This window comes from Acanthaster planci, linkage group LG06, assembly GCF_054643075.1.
Source record: "Acanthaster planci isolate LZ-2023a linkage group LG06, COTS_SCS, whole genome shotgun sequence".
Lineage (NCBI taxonomy): Eukaryota > Metazoa > Echinodermata > Asteroidea > Valvatida > Acanthasteridae > Acanthaster > Acanthaster planci.
In genome coordinates this window covers 2,351,356-2,366,964 of record NC_141782.1, presented here as the reverse complement: position 1 = coordinate 2,366,964, position 15,609 = coordinate 2,351,356, and the positions used below count along the sequence as shown (strand labels likewise).

Here is a 15,609-nt window from a genome sequence, read left to right as displayed (position 1 = left end):
GTGAGGTACACAACCAGAAACTAGACATGGCTGAGATTTGTATTATTTGGACTACATGGATCTTTGGGTGAGATCTCTGAATCAGCAAAGGTTCTATGTACTGTGCCAAACTCCTTTTCAGCATTACTCAATTAATTTTGATGACAATGTCAACCCTCTTCCTGCATGTCTTCATTTGCCATGAGCCAAGTAGTGACTGTGACCAGGCTTCGGTTTATTCATGGTGCTACCGGACCAATAGCTACATGTACCTCAATGGTTTACTTTGCTAGAAATATTTCCCCCTTTCTAAGAACTGATACCAGACAGAATGAATGGGATGGAATGGAATGCATAAAATTAAAATGACTCACGACGACACGCAGTGGCGATTTGTATCAGGCCTATTAACTGCACGTCTACAGGTGTACTTTGTGGCATGCACATGCGGTCGGATATGTACATGTACAGTACATGTACATCTACAGACATAACATTGTACATGTATGTACAGTGCATGCGAACGTACAATGTACATGTACATATGACAGCTGAATTGATCGCAGGGATGGGCTCGAATTTACTACCACTTTGAGGCACTATTATTTAATCTCTCCCAAAACAAAACACACAAGTACATTTGAGCCACCGAATTTTATCATCTGATTTATTTGTGAACCTATCTATACCTTAATTTGTGGTAAACTTACCCATGATTGGCGATTAATTTCTCCAAAATAGATCCACTGTGGCCGTCAATTTTTCGCATGTATCCATCTGGGTAACCAGCACTTGAGGACTGCACACGCTGTAAGCAATGGACGAGCCGGGGACCAGTTCGAGTAGCAATCGCGTCGCGTGAGATCGAGAGGGCGCACTTTCTTTGTACCTGATATGGGTGCACTAAACCAATTTGAGCGCCATTGAAAATAGTGTAAAATCAACCAAGTTTGGAGCCCCATGGCAGGCAACTGAAGTCCCCGAGGCCGCTCAAACAAAAAACAATGTGTTGTTTGGTCCTTCAGATTTCATTTGATTTTCAATTTATTATCTGCCAATTCTCCATACGGGCACATTCTTCATATGGGCTGTTGCACCTGCAGATCGGTCTATGTTATGAGCTTTCCAGCGAGGCATTAAAAGAGTCAGTCAACATTAACTGCAAAAATGTTGCTCCCTGCCTTCCCAACTTCCTACAATTATGTTGCTAAGCGTGGTAGCACGTGCTGAGCTCTGGGTTCTATAACTGCGCGCGGTGCTTTGACTGCATACCATACGCGCGCGTTCTAAAGTTTGATTTCGTACTTTTCTGTTGAAGGAGGCATTTTTATGTGTGATTTTAACCCGGACGTCAGTCTCTGTGTGGATGACAATCACATCCAATTTAAGACGAGAGAGTCAGCTACATTTAAGTGCTCAGGACTAAATCTGATTCTGCTTCGGTTACCCTAAGATGGAAACAAGGAACGGACTTTCGCTGATCTTATTGATATTTGCTGCTATGGTGGACGAAGCCTACCAGGGTAACTTTGGTCATTATGTGACACTGGCGATGAACCTTCTCTAAATTCAACGACGTCTCTAATTTTTAATAAAAGGATCGCCAGTGTATTGGCAGGTCAAAGATATCAAAGGGGACGTAGCTAGGGGAGGTTTCATTTAAGTTACTGCACAAAAATCAAAGACCCACGGCAGCGAATTGAAATGGCATTATCTAAAGAGACCATAACTGGTATTTTCACCCGAAATAAATCATTACAACTGTTGTCATAGGCGTCACTAGTATAAGACAGATTTTGCTCTTTCCAGACTGCGCTGCTGGGGCATTCGACGAGACGTTCTCCAGGTTTAAAGTGACCGACGTCCTCTCGTCAACGGGGAACGAGCGGACCGTCACATTTGGGTGTCGGTTCGGCTACCACTACGAGGACGAAGATCCAACTCAGCCGGACTTTCTGCTGTCCCAGGAAACACTGCACTGCGCCAATGGGGAATGGGACGGTTTCCCCAGAAAATGCTCGGCGAGTACGTGCCTTCGTTGCTTTACGAAACAGAGATCAATTTCATGACAGCCCTTACTTTTGGACATTTTCCGGGTACCAGTTAATGTAAATAATGGGACTGTTTGTAAATGGCCAGCCCTGGTGTCGAGAGACCAAGGAATTTCACAACTTTGGGGACATTCATCATTTTCCAGCAGTACATAGACCTAGTTCGATTTTTCGGTGAATACTCGGTAGAGGTTTCAAGGGCCCACTGCAGCGTGGTGTCCAAACACCCGTTTCAAACATGTGCTCTAGGGTCGCGCCGAACTAAATAGAATTAAGGGAGCGACTTGGGTCGACCCAATTAAATTTAGGTTTCAGACGGACAAACTTAATGCAGACATTGCATTGGGTTCGGCCCATGAATACAGTGACGTCTGAAACTAAGTCGCTCTGGTGTCGCAACGAGCGCCTCAAACTGTCGATTTTTGGCCTACTGGCACCCCTGGTCGCTCGTAATTGTTTCAGACGTCGAACTTTTGCCATACTTTTGTGTAATTCAAAATTTGCTTTTTTTAAATTTGGTTCGGCGGGACTCTAGAATGCTTGTCAGAATGGGGTGTTAAGTATACGTTCTCGTTTGCCTAAAAATACAAAATAACCATTTCTTGCGTCAGTCTATATCAACTTTTATAGATTAAAACACCTCAATGGTTGACTCTGGATTTTACAGATTAAAAAGATAGTTTGATATATTCTGAAATCAAGAAAACCAAGATGAAAAAAATCTGAAATCAGGAAAGCTCCTGAGAAATCTCACCCCTGTGTACCTTCATGTTCAAGCTCTCATTCGGGACAATGCAAAATTATCCTATTGTAAATAAATTATTAGTACTTTTTTAGCAATTTGCGGAATAATTGCACTTTCATAGTGCAATGGGAGAAAAAGATTGCTTTTACTTGTAGGGGCAATTTTGGAAGAAATTCCGAGTCTTGATCTCGATTGGTGTTACAGGTTACTATACTTTACTGGAAGCTTTGGATCACTTAGATTACCGCAATGAGTCGGCCTGGGAAGGGGAAAAACTCGAGATTGATTTTTTCATAGTGAGTAAAATTCATTTACAGATTCAATTTGGGATTAAGCAAAAGTAGTATACTCCCGTAAATTTATATGACGTATGATTGCCTCGTTCGGAATATGCTGCGAGACATCGGCTTTGTCTGAGTTTGAACCAGACTTAACAAGAGCTTCTTAGAACAAACCTTTTAAGCAAAATTAACAGCGAACCGGTCCTTCAATCCAAACTTACATAGGCCATACCAACCACCTAACAGCAAAGCCAAGCCAATCAAATCGAACAAAAAAATTACCTGCATCTTCCGTATGTGAAGTCTGGCGTGCCCGATTCAGGCCAAGTCCAGACTCAGCCAGCCTAGCTCTATTCTGCACCCTTGAAGGCAACCCCGCCTTCGTAACTTTATTATGAGCCGAGTAAAACACAACCTCATCTGAAGATTGCCCAACTATGCAGTCGTACAACTTGGGCCAAAGGGCGCCTTTTCTCTTTTCAGTGTGGCATTTTCTGCAGAGAAGTACCAGAATGCTCAAGTTATTTCCACGTTTTTAAACGTGGAAACCCCGGTTCTTTTCAGAACCACACACACTCAAAGAGAGAATTTGATTACATGGTGTCACCGCAAACTTCACATAGTTAGTACTTTCGCCATGCATAGCCTCAAGTCTTATTTAAACGATGTAACCTAACAAATCTCCAAACTGGGGGGGGGGGAGAAGCCCCATGTCACCGAATGTAATTTACAAACAGGAGATGCAGCTCCACCCTACAATAACTCATTTGTCGTTTAATACTGCTCCTCAGAAAAGCCCCAGCTTCATCACAGAGGGACCCTTCGTGTACAAGGCTAATGGAGACGAAGTGCCTAACGCTGAAATGTCTGGCTTCTTGCGTCAAGACCGGGGAGTGTACTCGAGATACGTCAGGTACGTTCGCTTTTCTACATCTTTTTTCGCGTGTACGTATTGGCGAGGCAGAGAGAAAAGCAACATTTCCCCGTCTCCTTTCTCCACTCCCAATTCTACACGAGTCTTGACCTTTCTCTAATAAAAGTAGATCGCCAAACCTACTGCAGCAAGCAGAGTTCGGTGTCTCCTTGTCCATCACAGATCCAGTAACTTCTGATATCAGAAATGAGACTACGAATGTGCCCCGTATCAACCTGCCATACTTCTTGAATTAATTTTCCATGCAGGCAATTTGTGGGTTTTGAAACTACTCATTATCTGACTGTCCCACTTCAACATAACAGCAGAAATAACTAAAGCTTTATAAAGAGGTAGCTTAAAAAATCCATAAATGTCTTCATTTATCTCGGTTACAGATGGACGGCTTATCTGACCAAAGAGGACACTGGCTACTACTACTATCATGATAAGGAGGTTGCTTACTATGATAGACAGTTACGGCAAATTGTGTCTTCCCCTCGATATGAATATTTCTACATTGAAGTTTCTGGTAAATAATACTCTAGAAATACACTGTTGTGTATTATTTGAAGACGTGGTTATGTACTTTAAAATGTCAGTTTCGATTTGCAGGTTTTAAAGATAACTGTTTTAAAGAAAGTTTGCTCTATTTTTGCCGCTTGCGAGAAAATGTATTCTTAAAAGTGTTCGTCAATTTCATAAAAATACGAGTGTTTTCACATTATTTCATTACACATACATGCATGTACGAAACAATCTTATCACCTTCCCCAAGGTTTAGATAATCTAATTTTAATAAGGTAAGACCAAAAAAAAGAAACAATTTTTCCCGATTCATTTCTGGTAAGGACCTCAAGATGGCGAGTGGGGCGAGTGGACTCCGTGGGGAGACTGCACCTCGACGTGTGGAGTGAGTACTCGGTACCGCGAAAGGGCCTGTGACAATCCTCCACCCTTGAACGGGGGTGCAGACTGCCCGGGTCCCGCCAATATGACCGAGGCGTGCCCGGTGGACCCGTGCCCGGTCCACGGCGGCTGGTCCGGGTGGGGCGCGTGGTCCGAGTGCTCAGTGACCTGTGGCGGTGGAAGCATAACCCGCAGCAGAGCATGCGACGATCCTGCTCCCTCCTGGGGTGGGGATGACTGCCCAGGGGAGGCAGAGGAGACGGAAGTTTGCAGCCCCGATCCTTGTCCCGGTGAGGGTAAAAAGTGTTCATTTGGTAGAGAGGTGGTACCAGCATCTTGGGGAGGGGGCACCAGCTTTCAGTGGTGTGGCTTTTGGGGGCAAGCTTTTGTTAGCCTTTTTTAGTGGGGGCACCTGGGGGGCAACGGGAATGGGGGGGCACGTGCCCCCGGGAACCCCCACCCCCGTGGCTACGTCCCTGAGTGGTAGTGAGATGCAGGTAATCGACATTTTCAGGATGAACTCAAGAATAATATAATTATAAAAGAGCTACCTCTAAATAACTGTGTGAGAAAACGTTGGACGCGTTCATTTCATTTCATAAATTTATTATTTTGTAGGTTATAAAAAGTTTACGATTAAAAGAAAATGAAATTACTTTTGAGAAAAGAAACAGATAGGATTATGACACGAAAAGAGGACAGAGACACATCGTGACATCATGCCCCTGCAGGATTGCTTAAGAGTGAACTGAATCACTTTCCAGTACAGATCAACTGAGTTATTCAACTAAATTACCACAACCATCCAACAGATCGACGCGTCATGACATAGGCCTAGGACAAACAGCCTAGCAATCTCGTGACAAAGGCATGTTCAGTATGTCACGACAGTTAAACAAAAGAATATCTTGACTGACGTTTGAATAATAGCAAATCGGGTTATAAACGGGTCGAACCACTGAAAAAGATGCTCTTTGAGCTGAATAATTAACGAAATTATCAACCTTTTGCCGCCCCCCCCAAAAAAATTATTCTGAATCTGCCCTTGACACTCTTTAAAATATCGTTTAACTCCTCTTGCAGTTGATGGTAACTGGGCCCCGTGGTCGACCTGGTCCGCTTGCAGTCGCACCTGCGGGGGTGGCACCACGGGCCGTGTGCGCACCTGCACCGACCCCGCCCCGGAGCATGGCGGGTCTGACTGCGCTGGAGAGGACGCTGAGTTCACGGACTGCGGAGACGCCGCCTGCAGAAGTAAAATGATGCTAGCGTCATACAGCTACATTATGTTCTAATAGCTCTCTGAATCATATTAAAAAAGCCGTACCAAATTTCACATCCACACGTAAGGGAAAAATATCCTTTTCACATTTATTCGGACCGTTGATTCAATTCGTGTTGCACAGAAAAAAAACTTGCCATAGTGACATTATCGATAGGGTGTCTTTAATAGGTGGCAGAATTTGAGTGATCATCCTGAAAAACAGAAGCAGTTCGCCATACTTACAAAAAATTCTTGTATTGCTTTTTGCCAGAATGCAAAAAGAATGCCGAGTCGTATTGTGTCATTTTATACACCTCTTTAATCTCGACAGCAGATCTGCAGAACGAGTCTTCCGATGTCTCCCGATATTTTTGTGACCTTTCAAGAATTCTGTGCACGTTTCCGTACCAACCTTTGAGAATCGGTGCCCTTACGGTAGCGGGCCTTTTTCCACGGAGCTGCTTCACAGTTTATAGCAGAAAAGTGCTCACTATAACAAACTATGCCCTAAAGCACTATTTCATAGATCTTTGCAGTTATGACATTTCCATTTTTTTGTCACCACATTAAGCACATTTTTCCTTCCAGGTAAGCGTGCCTTTTGCCGTGCTTACAGCTTACGGTCTCTATGAAATACGCGGAAACTGATAGCATCAAATCGTGTCCTCGGCATTGCCATAAAATTGGGCCCGGACCGCATCAGGCGCAAAGACGCATTCACGCATGTGGGAAAAGAAGTGTGTGCTTGTACAGACAGAATATTTGAAGGTCAAGAACAAGGCTTGTGTGAATTCCTCTGCAACAGAGTAACAAGGGTGGGGCTGATATTTACATTTTGATGTTTTTAATTATGTCGAATCAGCCGACGGCAACTGGGCCCAGTGGACAGAATGGTCGCCATGCTCGAAGACGTGCGGCTTTGGTATCAAGACCAGAGAGCGCACCTGCAGCGACCCACCGCCTACCAATGGGGGTGATGACTGCCCCGGGGTGGGGATACCGGACAACTACTTCCAGCAGGAGGATTGTATGGATGTTTACGACTGCCCAGGTAAAACGGGTGGAATCAGTGTCTTGGAGTGTAGGTTTTCTGTATTAATCACTTCTAGAGGAAGACAAAGTAAGAACTGACATCAAAGAAGTATCTCCTGCTGTGACGTAGCTAGGATTTTACTAGTGGGGGGCACAAAGGGGGCACCAGCATCTCATGGGAGGCACCAGCTTTCAGTGGTGTGGTTTTGGGGCAAGTTTTGTTAGCCTTGTTCAATATCCATTCATCCGGTTTTTTCGGGGGGAGGGCACTGGGGGACACTTGGGGGCATTGGGAATTTGTGGGGGCACGTGCCCCCCCCCATGACTACGCCACCGATCTACTGGCATCGCTGTGGCCATGGGGTAGCTGATGGTGCTTCTCCAACCCTACCAAGGGCACATCCCCACTTTCTGTCACTCTACTAGCGGCCTATCCTTTTTTCCCAAGCTTGACAAGGAGACCCCTCCCCCTGTTCTTCGCAATTACGCGCTCTGACATGTTTCCAGGAGTACATGCGAAAGGCTTTGCTGACTGGCCAGCTATACGATATAAATTCTACCCGTAAAGCCCTAACCAGCCTGAGAATAACGAATGCTACTCATAAAAGAGGAGACTAACACCTCGTAACTGTCCAACATGACCAGCGGTATCACAGTCTTCGAAATACGTCTCGAATAAAAAAGCCCGACGCGTGAATCCTGGTTCAAGACGTGCAAGAACTTTATGGGTGCACACCGGAAGTAAATTCCCATACACGAGTGATTAATCGCCATATTTCAAAATTCTTTTAAAAATACTCACAGCTCTCACAGGTGTCCAGGCTGGACAGACAAATGATGATCAACATATCCTCTTTCATTTTCCTCCCAATTTTCGGTGGGTTGAGCGATAAGTATTCGAGAAATGCTCACCCAAAGCAGACCACCCCTAAATTGAGGGAAATTTGCCCGCCCAGAAAAGTAGCCATTTTGAAAAAGCGTCCCTCTGCAAAACGGCTGAATGGCGCCACTTTCGGACTCGATTGCATCCAAATCGCTCAGAATTAGAAGCCCTGTCAAAGTCTTGGCCAGAGGTTCGGTGCAATATCTCTTGAATTCCTGAATTAATGGCTCTAATATAAGATATTCTGAGTGTATAACTTTTATCAATGAGCTCGGCGGACGGCCTTTATGCCCACTTATAGGGCTGCACCCTTATGCTATCCGCACCAGTGTGGTATAGCACAGTTTTGTTTTCGCCCTAACGCGCACAGTCAGCCGGCACCTACAAAGTGGTTTGCATAAAAATCGTCCCAAAAACCGAGTGCCCATAAAATACAAGCCAACCTTGACATGAATCTGATCAGAAACCATATCTACACTTATCAAAACCGAACAGAGAATTCAAAGGACATTTTCCAAATTGTCCACTCATGTGCAACGGCAGCGTCGCATCCCTTTAGTGCAATTTCCTTCAATGAGGAGAGACCGGGGGTGAGGGCGCCCGAGTCCTGGACGGCAGAATCCTTTACAGTCACAGCGATAATCTTTAATCTGGCTGGTTTATGACCAGGCCTGCATGTCAAAGAGTGTCAATTTTACACTGCATTTCACCAAACATGTATATCTACCGGCTGACTTTTCTTTTCTTGTACAGTGCACGGTAACTGGACCGAATGGTCGGCATGGGGTAACTGTACCTTGGCCTGCGGTGGGGGTGAGATCGTAAGGAGCCGTAACTGCACCAATCCCGTGCCGGCATTTGGCGGCCGTTCCTGTGAAGGGAACGCAACGGAGGTCATTCCCGACTGCAACCCGGAGCCTTGTGGCGGTAAGCTGTGATGGAATATGAACAATTATATCAAACTTTGAGGTAGCCCAAGATGCTGTTGTTTAGCTTGCCACTTTTGCCTAATTTTGCGAGAATTCACTTCAACTAGCGCATTTCCTATTGTGACATGTCCTCTCGTGCCGCCGGTTTTCAACCATTTTTGACGACTTTGCTTTGTTTTTGTTTTCAGTCGACGGCGCCTGGTCCGGCTGGTCTAACTGGACGTCATGCACTAAGACGTGCGGGGGTGGTACCATGTTCAGGAATCGAACTTGCACCGAGCCGCCCCCGACGCACGGCGGGCTGGACTGCGAGGGAACCAGCGGTGACGCTATGGCCTGTCACACCGAACGCTGCTTGGGTATTGATAACTTCGAAACACAAATTGTTTAGATTCTGTCCAAGGGGTCTTAAAAGCACTGCTGTAATAGCACATTAATACATCTCTATCCATTAGGCCTACATGATGTTCAACAAAAAGGCTGTAACCAGTACACCAAAGGAAAAGATTTAAATTGGAGATGTCTTTTGTTCGTTTCAAGATGGCGCTTGGACCCAGTGGTCACCGTGGTCGGTGTGCTCCCGGAGCTGCCGCGGTGGTGTTCAGGCCCGGTCTCGATCCTGTACCGACCCCCGGCCGGGCCCAGGCGGCAGTGATTGTCCCGACAGCAGCGACCCCAGGAGCTACAGTCAGTGGCAGAGGTGCAACGAGCAGCCATGCCCAAGTAAGAATATGCCAAGACGAAGGTGTTGTAAACGAACTGATCACGGAGTTTCGCTTCCTGCGTGCATTTGTGAAAAATCATTTAGTTTAATTATATATAACAGGTTTTGCCCTTACCCAACGCAAAAATACATCTTGAAAACATTTAGTTTAATAAGGACTGCATATACCTGTGGTTTTATTCAGTGTGGTATCCCCTAAATTATCAGAACTAAAAACCAGTCAAACATTTATGTGTCACATCCTGAAAGTTAATGTTTGAAATATAACCAAATGAATAGTATTTTAATACTGCTACCATAAGTTTGCTCAGATTCCTATATTGGTCAAATTTCAAAAGCCTTCAGTAATGACGAATTCTCCCCCAGAGTAACTTTTGCTCAAATACGAGCTGCTCAGGTAATTTCAGACTAACTGCCGGGTAAATGTTAATTTTTGCTGACTTTTACTTACCGTATACGCAACTAGAGGAGTATGCAGACACAAATAACTTAGCAATGGCAAAAGGAGTGGATCTCCCGAAATTGATAAACATTTTAAGAGAAGTAGGGACTTTGTTTGGCAATAAGCCTCATATTGTGCTTAGCCAATTTTAACTGTTTAACATGCTGAGCTTCAGTCCACGGTTGGTCTGCTTAGCCAATTTTTAACTGTTTAACATGCTACAGTCCACGGTTTGTGGTCTAGCTGGTCATCTTGGTCGGCGTGCCCTGTGACTTGTGGAGGAAGCTACCGTGTGTCCGTCAGGAATTGCTCCCAGCCTGAGCCGCAGTGGGGCGGTAGGCAGTGCCCCGGGAATGCAGTCAAGACGTGGCGCTGTAAAACTATGGCCTGTCCTTGTGAGTTAAACTAATCAGAACATCTGACGATTTTTAGATTTTATCTGCTGGGCATGTTTCTCATCTTTATCTGCTGAAGTAGGGATCTGAAAGCTCTAGTCTTCTTTTCAAGTTCAAGCAGTACATAGTCGAGAAAAGAACTAACGTACAGAGTTCTTATTACCGTAAGTTTATTTGAGGTGAAAGCTATTTGAGGGAAACTGTTAGGGATCTTAATTTGTCAGTCACAAACGGGCACAACTTGAGGAAACACTCGATTTTCAAGTGCCACTTAAACTATACGCACTCAAAGCCGCCCCGATTTCCCGTCAAATTTGGTACAATACAGCTTACAGGGCAACTATACTCCACAATCAAACGTCATTTTTGTTTCGTAAATATTTCATGAAACCTTTATCACGGTCACGCACATGTTCCTGATTGTTTCAATGTTCCCCAAAATAATTTAGTGTTTGGAGCACCAGAGGGCGTCGTTCTAATCCCAAGTGACACAAATGTCACCGTCGTTTGGAGTTTGCCATTGGAATACGAGTGGCCATTACTCTATTACAACGTACACTACAGAAAAAGGTGAGTTTCAGGGGAAAATCAGATTGAATTGTTGGCTTTATTCACTGTATATTGTGAACCCTCCAAAGAGACACTGAACAAAACTGAGCATTCGATGAGTAACAATACGTAAAATTTCAAGTTGGAAATTTGAAGTTATCCAACGGTAAACATAAAATTATAAATCGAGTCATCGACATTGAAAACTAAATTAACAGAATGTGGACAGTGCTGCATAAATTAAAACTTTTACAGCAATTTTATATTTTCATGACTCGAACTACATTGAAAGCTGAATTTTTTGAGCAAACGGCACAGTTTCCCTCCCTTTACTCACACTTTAGGCATTATTCATAATCTTCCTGTTTTGTAGACTAACTGGAAACGAAAGTCTCAGCACGGTCCTCCATTCCAAATCGGGCGTCCACCCTTACCGGATATACAACCTGACGTCGTTCAGGACGTTGCCGACCAAAGACAACATCACATTCTCCATGACCGTGCGCGGGCTGTCGGCTTTCACCGACTACGAGCTGTGCCTGACGGCGACGTATGGGCATCACGCGGCCATGAGCGGTCACAGTCAGGTCCTGGTCGTGAGGACTCTCAAACATGGTTATAATATGATCATTTTTGATGAAAATGTTTATTTTTACAAAAAAGAAAACCTGAAATAGATCATTGCGCATTAGTTGTTTTTCTCGCTTATTATTTCAAAGTGAGCTTAGAAATAAATATTAATTTAAGATAAATGATGTCCGTATGATGAAAAAAGGATTGCTTTATTGCAGGCTCGTTACCAGCCATAAAACGGAAGTGATGCATCCTTTCATTTCTTTCGTCTTATATTCTGTTTGTAAGCATACATTTCTTTATTTTGTAATGTTTTCCTGTTTTGTTAAGCTTTCCCTGCTCCACCCAATCCGGTAATCATCGAATACGGCAATTACGCCATAGAGCGGGAATACAAGGTGCTGATTCGCTGGTCGGCCGTCACGTGGTCTAACTTCACCGCGCCCACAATGTACCACGTGATGATCAGAGACATCAAGATGACCACTGATAAGCCTTGGATTGTACTTGCCGAAGTTCCCACACAAATCACAGGGTGAGAGCTCACTATGAAGCTCCATACTCGCCCCCCAAATCTCGAAAATGGCTGCAACGAATACTTGGAGGTCTAACGGTTATTGTTGGAGTCACCACTCTTAAATTCGGCGGTTCACTCGTGCTAAAGTTATACATGTAACAGTAAAATGGCTGCAAGTAGTGGATTCAGTGATCTCTGTAAGCTGATTAAGGGCATTGCGAGTCCAGATTTTTATATACGTCCGCGGATCCAATTCTGGGTTAATCTGACCCGGAGGTTTTTTTTATTTAGGTGTGTACAATTAATGTATCGTTTTCGTGGCCTTTTCACAATTTGCCAATTGGCCTTACAAATTTCACGTAGCCTATTATGACATACTCAGGACATCAAAAAATAAAAGACAGAAAAACACTACACAAAACAAAGAAGTTGTAATTTAATAATTAGATTAATAATTTAATTGTCAACGATTTCAAAAGTCAATCAAGCTTCTATTCTTTTCTCACAGACATCTGTTACGTGATAGTTCAAGGTTCAACCTCCATGACAACGTGTACATTGTGCAAGTTGTGGCCAGTAACCAACACGGTAGCAGTCTACCAGCCGTGTGCAGGGAACTTGTGGATTACTTAGCAGGTAGGCTATGGCGCTCATTAAAAAAAATTGGTTTCTATTAATGGTCTTTAAAAACAGTGCAGTTTCAAAGAGATAAGCAGTAACTCGGTAAATATCTATTCTCAATGTACAGTGTTACGTGACGAAGAATGAATGATTCAGAGTATGCCAAATCGAAGAATTTGGACGAAGTATTCCAGAATGGGCCCGAGGCTCGCAAGCCTACTTGGATACTACCATCCAAAGCTGATGAACCCAGCTCATTTATTTTAAACACGCCTTTTCCCGCTCTGTACACCCACAGGCCACACATTGCTCCCAAAACACGTTGCTTTCACAAAGCTACCCACCTCTAGTTTGTTCCGTTTTCGTGTCTTTCCTGTATCTGCACTCGGCGATACTTCCCCCAAATGACCAAACTAGACCAGCGATTGGTCGACAACATCGAATGCCCCAACACACTCCAAACAGCAGATCAACGCAAGCGTACGGGCTGCCTTTAAAAGCGCCGTATCGAGGAGAGGGAATTTTTTAAATTGCGCCCTCTTCGGTTAGCTGCTCCCGGTTTATGGGGGACACAAAACCCAAACATAACACATTAGGACCACATTTAAGGCAGAATTTAACTATTTATTAGCCATTTTGTTCTTGGATAGAAAGCTTCTCCCCTAAATCCAAACAAGGTTAGTTGCATATATTGACTGCTTTGTAAGTCACCGTAAGATATTTTTAGAACTGTCATTTTGAGCAATATAAGTACATGTATCTACCATGCTTAGCATGAAATAAAACAAAACTGGCGAAAAGATCTCCTGTGATAACACATCAGCGACTGCAGTTATCTACATACGTTACAAAAGGAAGCCAGAGTCACTATGTATCCTTTAAAAGAAAGTTTTCAAGGATTATACAAATTTAAAAGTTACTTCCGGATTAAAAAAGGACGGAATTGGTCAGAAAAATTAAGGCAGAAAGTCATCCAACCATTGTTATTCCAAGAAAATACAATTTTAGAGAAATTCGACACGTCACTTCACATACTTGCAATCAATAACGTTTTGTTCAGTACATCCACTTCAAAACATTGACCATTTCTGTTGCCAGAAAGTGTATAAAAAGTTCATGAATGAAATAAAATTCCTATTAAAAATGTACACAGTTTATACCAAATAGATATATAATCATTTCAGTGGAATGTACACCAGATAAGGCAGTTTTTTAAAAAAGTACTGTTCACTGTCTCACCACAATGTTCTAGAAAAGTTATAAAAAAGGAGTATGGGTTTTACACTGAAAAATTGTGACATGTAGAGGAACAAGGATAAAAATAATACTGACAAATATTTTTGGTTAAAGTCTGATTATTTCACACCTAGCAGGGCAGAGTTAATTTTGGCACTTTTACACAAGCTTACAAACTTCTCGCTCCAGTTTTAAAAGTGTGAAACACTGGACTTGCATTCACTTACATTTTTGAGAAGTGACTCATTGCTATCCAATCAGGACGTATCTTTCAATGATATAGACTTCTCTTACAGAGGGAAATACTCCCTTTAAAAGGAAAATGGCAGACTACTCCCAATACCTGTATTCAAGTCTGAAGTTGAACTCTACTCTGAGTAGTTTCTGTAAGATACATCAAAAACCACAATAAAATAACCAAGTGCTATAAAACTCAAACATTTCATATAAACTTGTTCTACATTCCATAAATAAAAACTGAAGTATTTACAATGACTACTACTGCTCAAGACACAAATCAATTTTAAGCTAGTTACGGAGAAAACTTAATAATGAGTACTGTCTTCCAGGAGCAGATACAAAACATTATTGTCACCATTAGGGACTATCTAAGTAGGCAGTTATTTAAATATTAGTAAGTGACAATGTGAGCAGCGGCCAACTTGATTGGTCATGGCTGGAAAAAACATGCTCTTATGGAAGCCAATAGTTAACACTTCCCATAGGCTTGTGTGTTGCTTTGAGCCACAGGCAAGCGATTTGGAAACAACTGTGGCACGTGTTCTACTCTACCATGGTTGCATATGATGAAAAGATCAAAACTGGTTTAGTTCGCTTTACTCAAGTTCGGCTACACATTCCTTCCAACGCTTGTACCAATTTCTAATGACAAATTCAAACGAGCTAGTGATTTCGACCAATGTGCCTTTGTGATGAAACTATACTACATAGCCCAACTGTTGCTTTGCGCATGACATTACGCTCTGCCCTGACGTGTTCGTAGGAATGGTTCATTTTTGAAAAATCTGCAAATGGGCCCTGATAGATATTCCTTGGCTGGTCACTGGTCAGTGGGACTGAGCATACTCGTAAATGCTTCCCTAGTAGCATGAGTACCATCTTTGCCGGCTTTGGTTGGGGGAAGCATAGGGCTGTTTCTGTAATGCAGGTTTTATACATACAGTCTGCCTCTGTAGGACTGCACACAGTCAAGATAATGGTCTGGTTCCATAGGCTATTATGGCAACATGTCCTGCTCAGGAACACAAAATCCACCACGCCACGAAATAGCAGTAGGCAGTGACTACACTTTTTTTTTCATATGCTAATCTTTTCTCTGTCATTGAGAGGAGCTTGCTCCCAGTCATTTATGAGGCGAGGGGCTTTGTGACCTTTGCAGCTGGGATGACAGGTCCCGGACTTTCTCTGACCAGAACTCACTGCTCTGCTGCAGCTGCAGGGATAGCTCTCCCACACGCTGGACCCAGTATGACTTGTCCAGGGCATTGGGGTCGCTCACGCCAGCATCTTTGAGGGCGCTGTTGATGGCCGACTGCATCTGTGACA

The 15,609-nt window shown here is 43.5% G+C and overlaps 2 protein-coding genes across 5 annotated transcripts in view; one reads left to right on the top strand and one right to left on the bottom strand.

Moving 5' to 3' along the window:
- Window positions 1–1,271: 1,271 nt before the first annotated feature.
- Window positions 1,272–13,609, top strand: LOC110973617 (coadhesin-like). 2 transcript variants are annotated; one of them, XM_022224549.2, is made up of 17 exons: window positions 1,272–1,502; window positions 1,789–2,004; window positions 2,980–3,071; window positions 3,848–3,969; window positions 4,368–4,501; window positions 4,821–5,168; window positions 5,962–6,132; window positions 7,005–7,193; window positions 8,811–8,984; window positions 9,175–9,345; window positions 9,527–9,709; window positions 10,377–10,547; window positions 10,997–11,117; window positions 11,470–11,711; window positions 12,000–12,204; window positions 12,695–12,822; window positions 12,935–13,609. In XM_022224549.2, the coding sequence occupies exons 1-17, from the start codon at window positions 1,433–1,435 to the stop codon at window positions 12,952–12,954; spliced, it is 2,757 nt and encodes a 918-aa protein (XP_022080241.2). In that variant the 5' UTR covers window positions 1,272–1,432; the 3' UTR covers window positions 12,955–13,609. The 2 variants fall into 2 exon arrangements, with proteins under 2 accessions (XP_022080241.2, XP_022080243.2); XM_022224551.2 differs by lacking the exons at window positions 1,272–1,502; window positions 2,980–3,071 and having other exon boundaries at window positions 1,870–2,004.
- The window catches only part of LOC110973616 (uncharacterized), a 58,516-nt gene continuing 56,317 nt past the window's right edge, over window positions 13,411–15,609 (bottom strand). For all 3 annotated transcript variants that reach the window (XM_022224547.2, XM_022224548.2, XM_087137684.1), the window contains one exon: window positions 13,411–15,601. In XM_022224547.2, the coding sequence (XP_022080239.2) occupies window positions 15,407–15,601 (195 nt within the window). In that variant the 3' untranslated portion in view covers window positions 13,411–15,406. The remainder of the gene's footprint in view (window positions 15,602–15,609) is intronic.

Coding starts and splice junctions, on each gene's coding strand:
- LOC110973617 (XM_022224549.2), top strand. CDS start 1,433: ATGGAAACAAGGAACGGACTTTCGCTGATCTTATTGATATTTGCTGCT. Junction 8,985..9,174: donor CAACCCGGAGCCTTGTGGCG/GTAAGCTGTGAT, acceptor TTTTGTTTTCAG/TCGACGGCGCCTGGTCCGGC. Junction 9,710..10,376: donor CAACGAGCAGCCATGCCCAA/GTAAGAATATGC, acceptor AACATGCTACAG/TCCACGGTTTGTGGTCTAGC.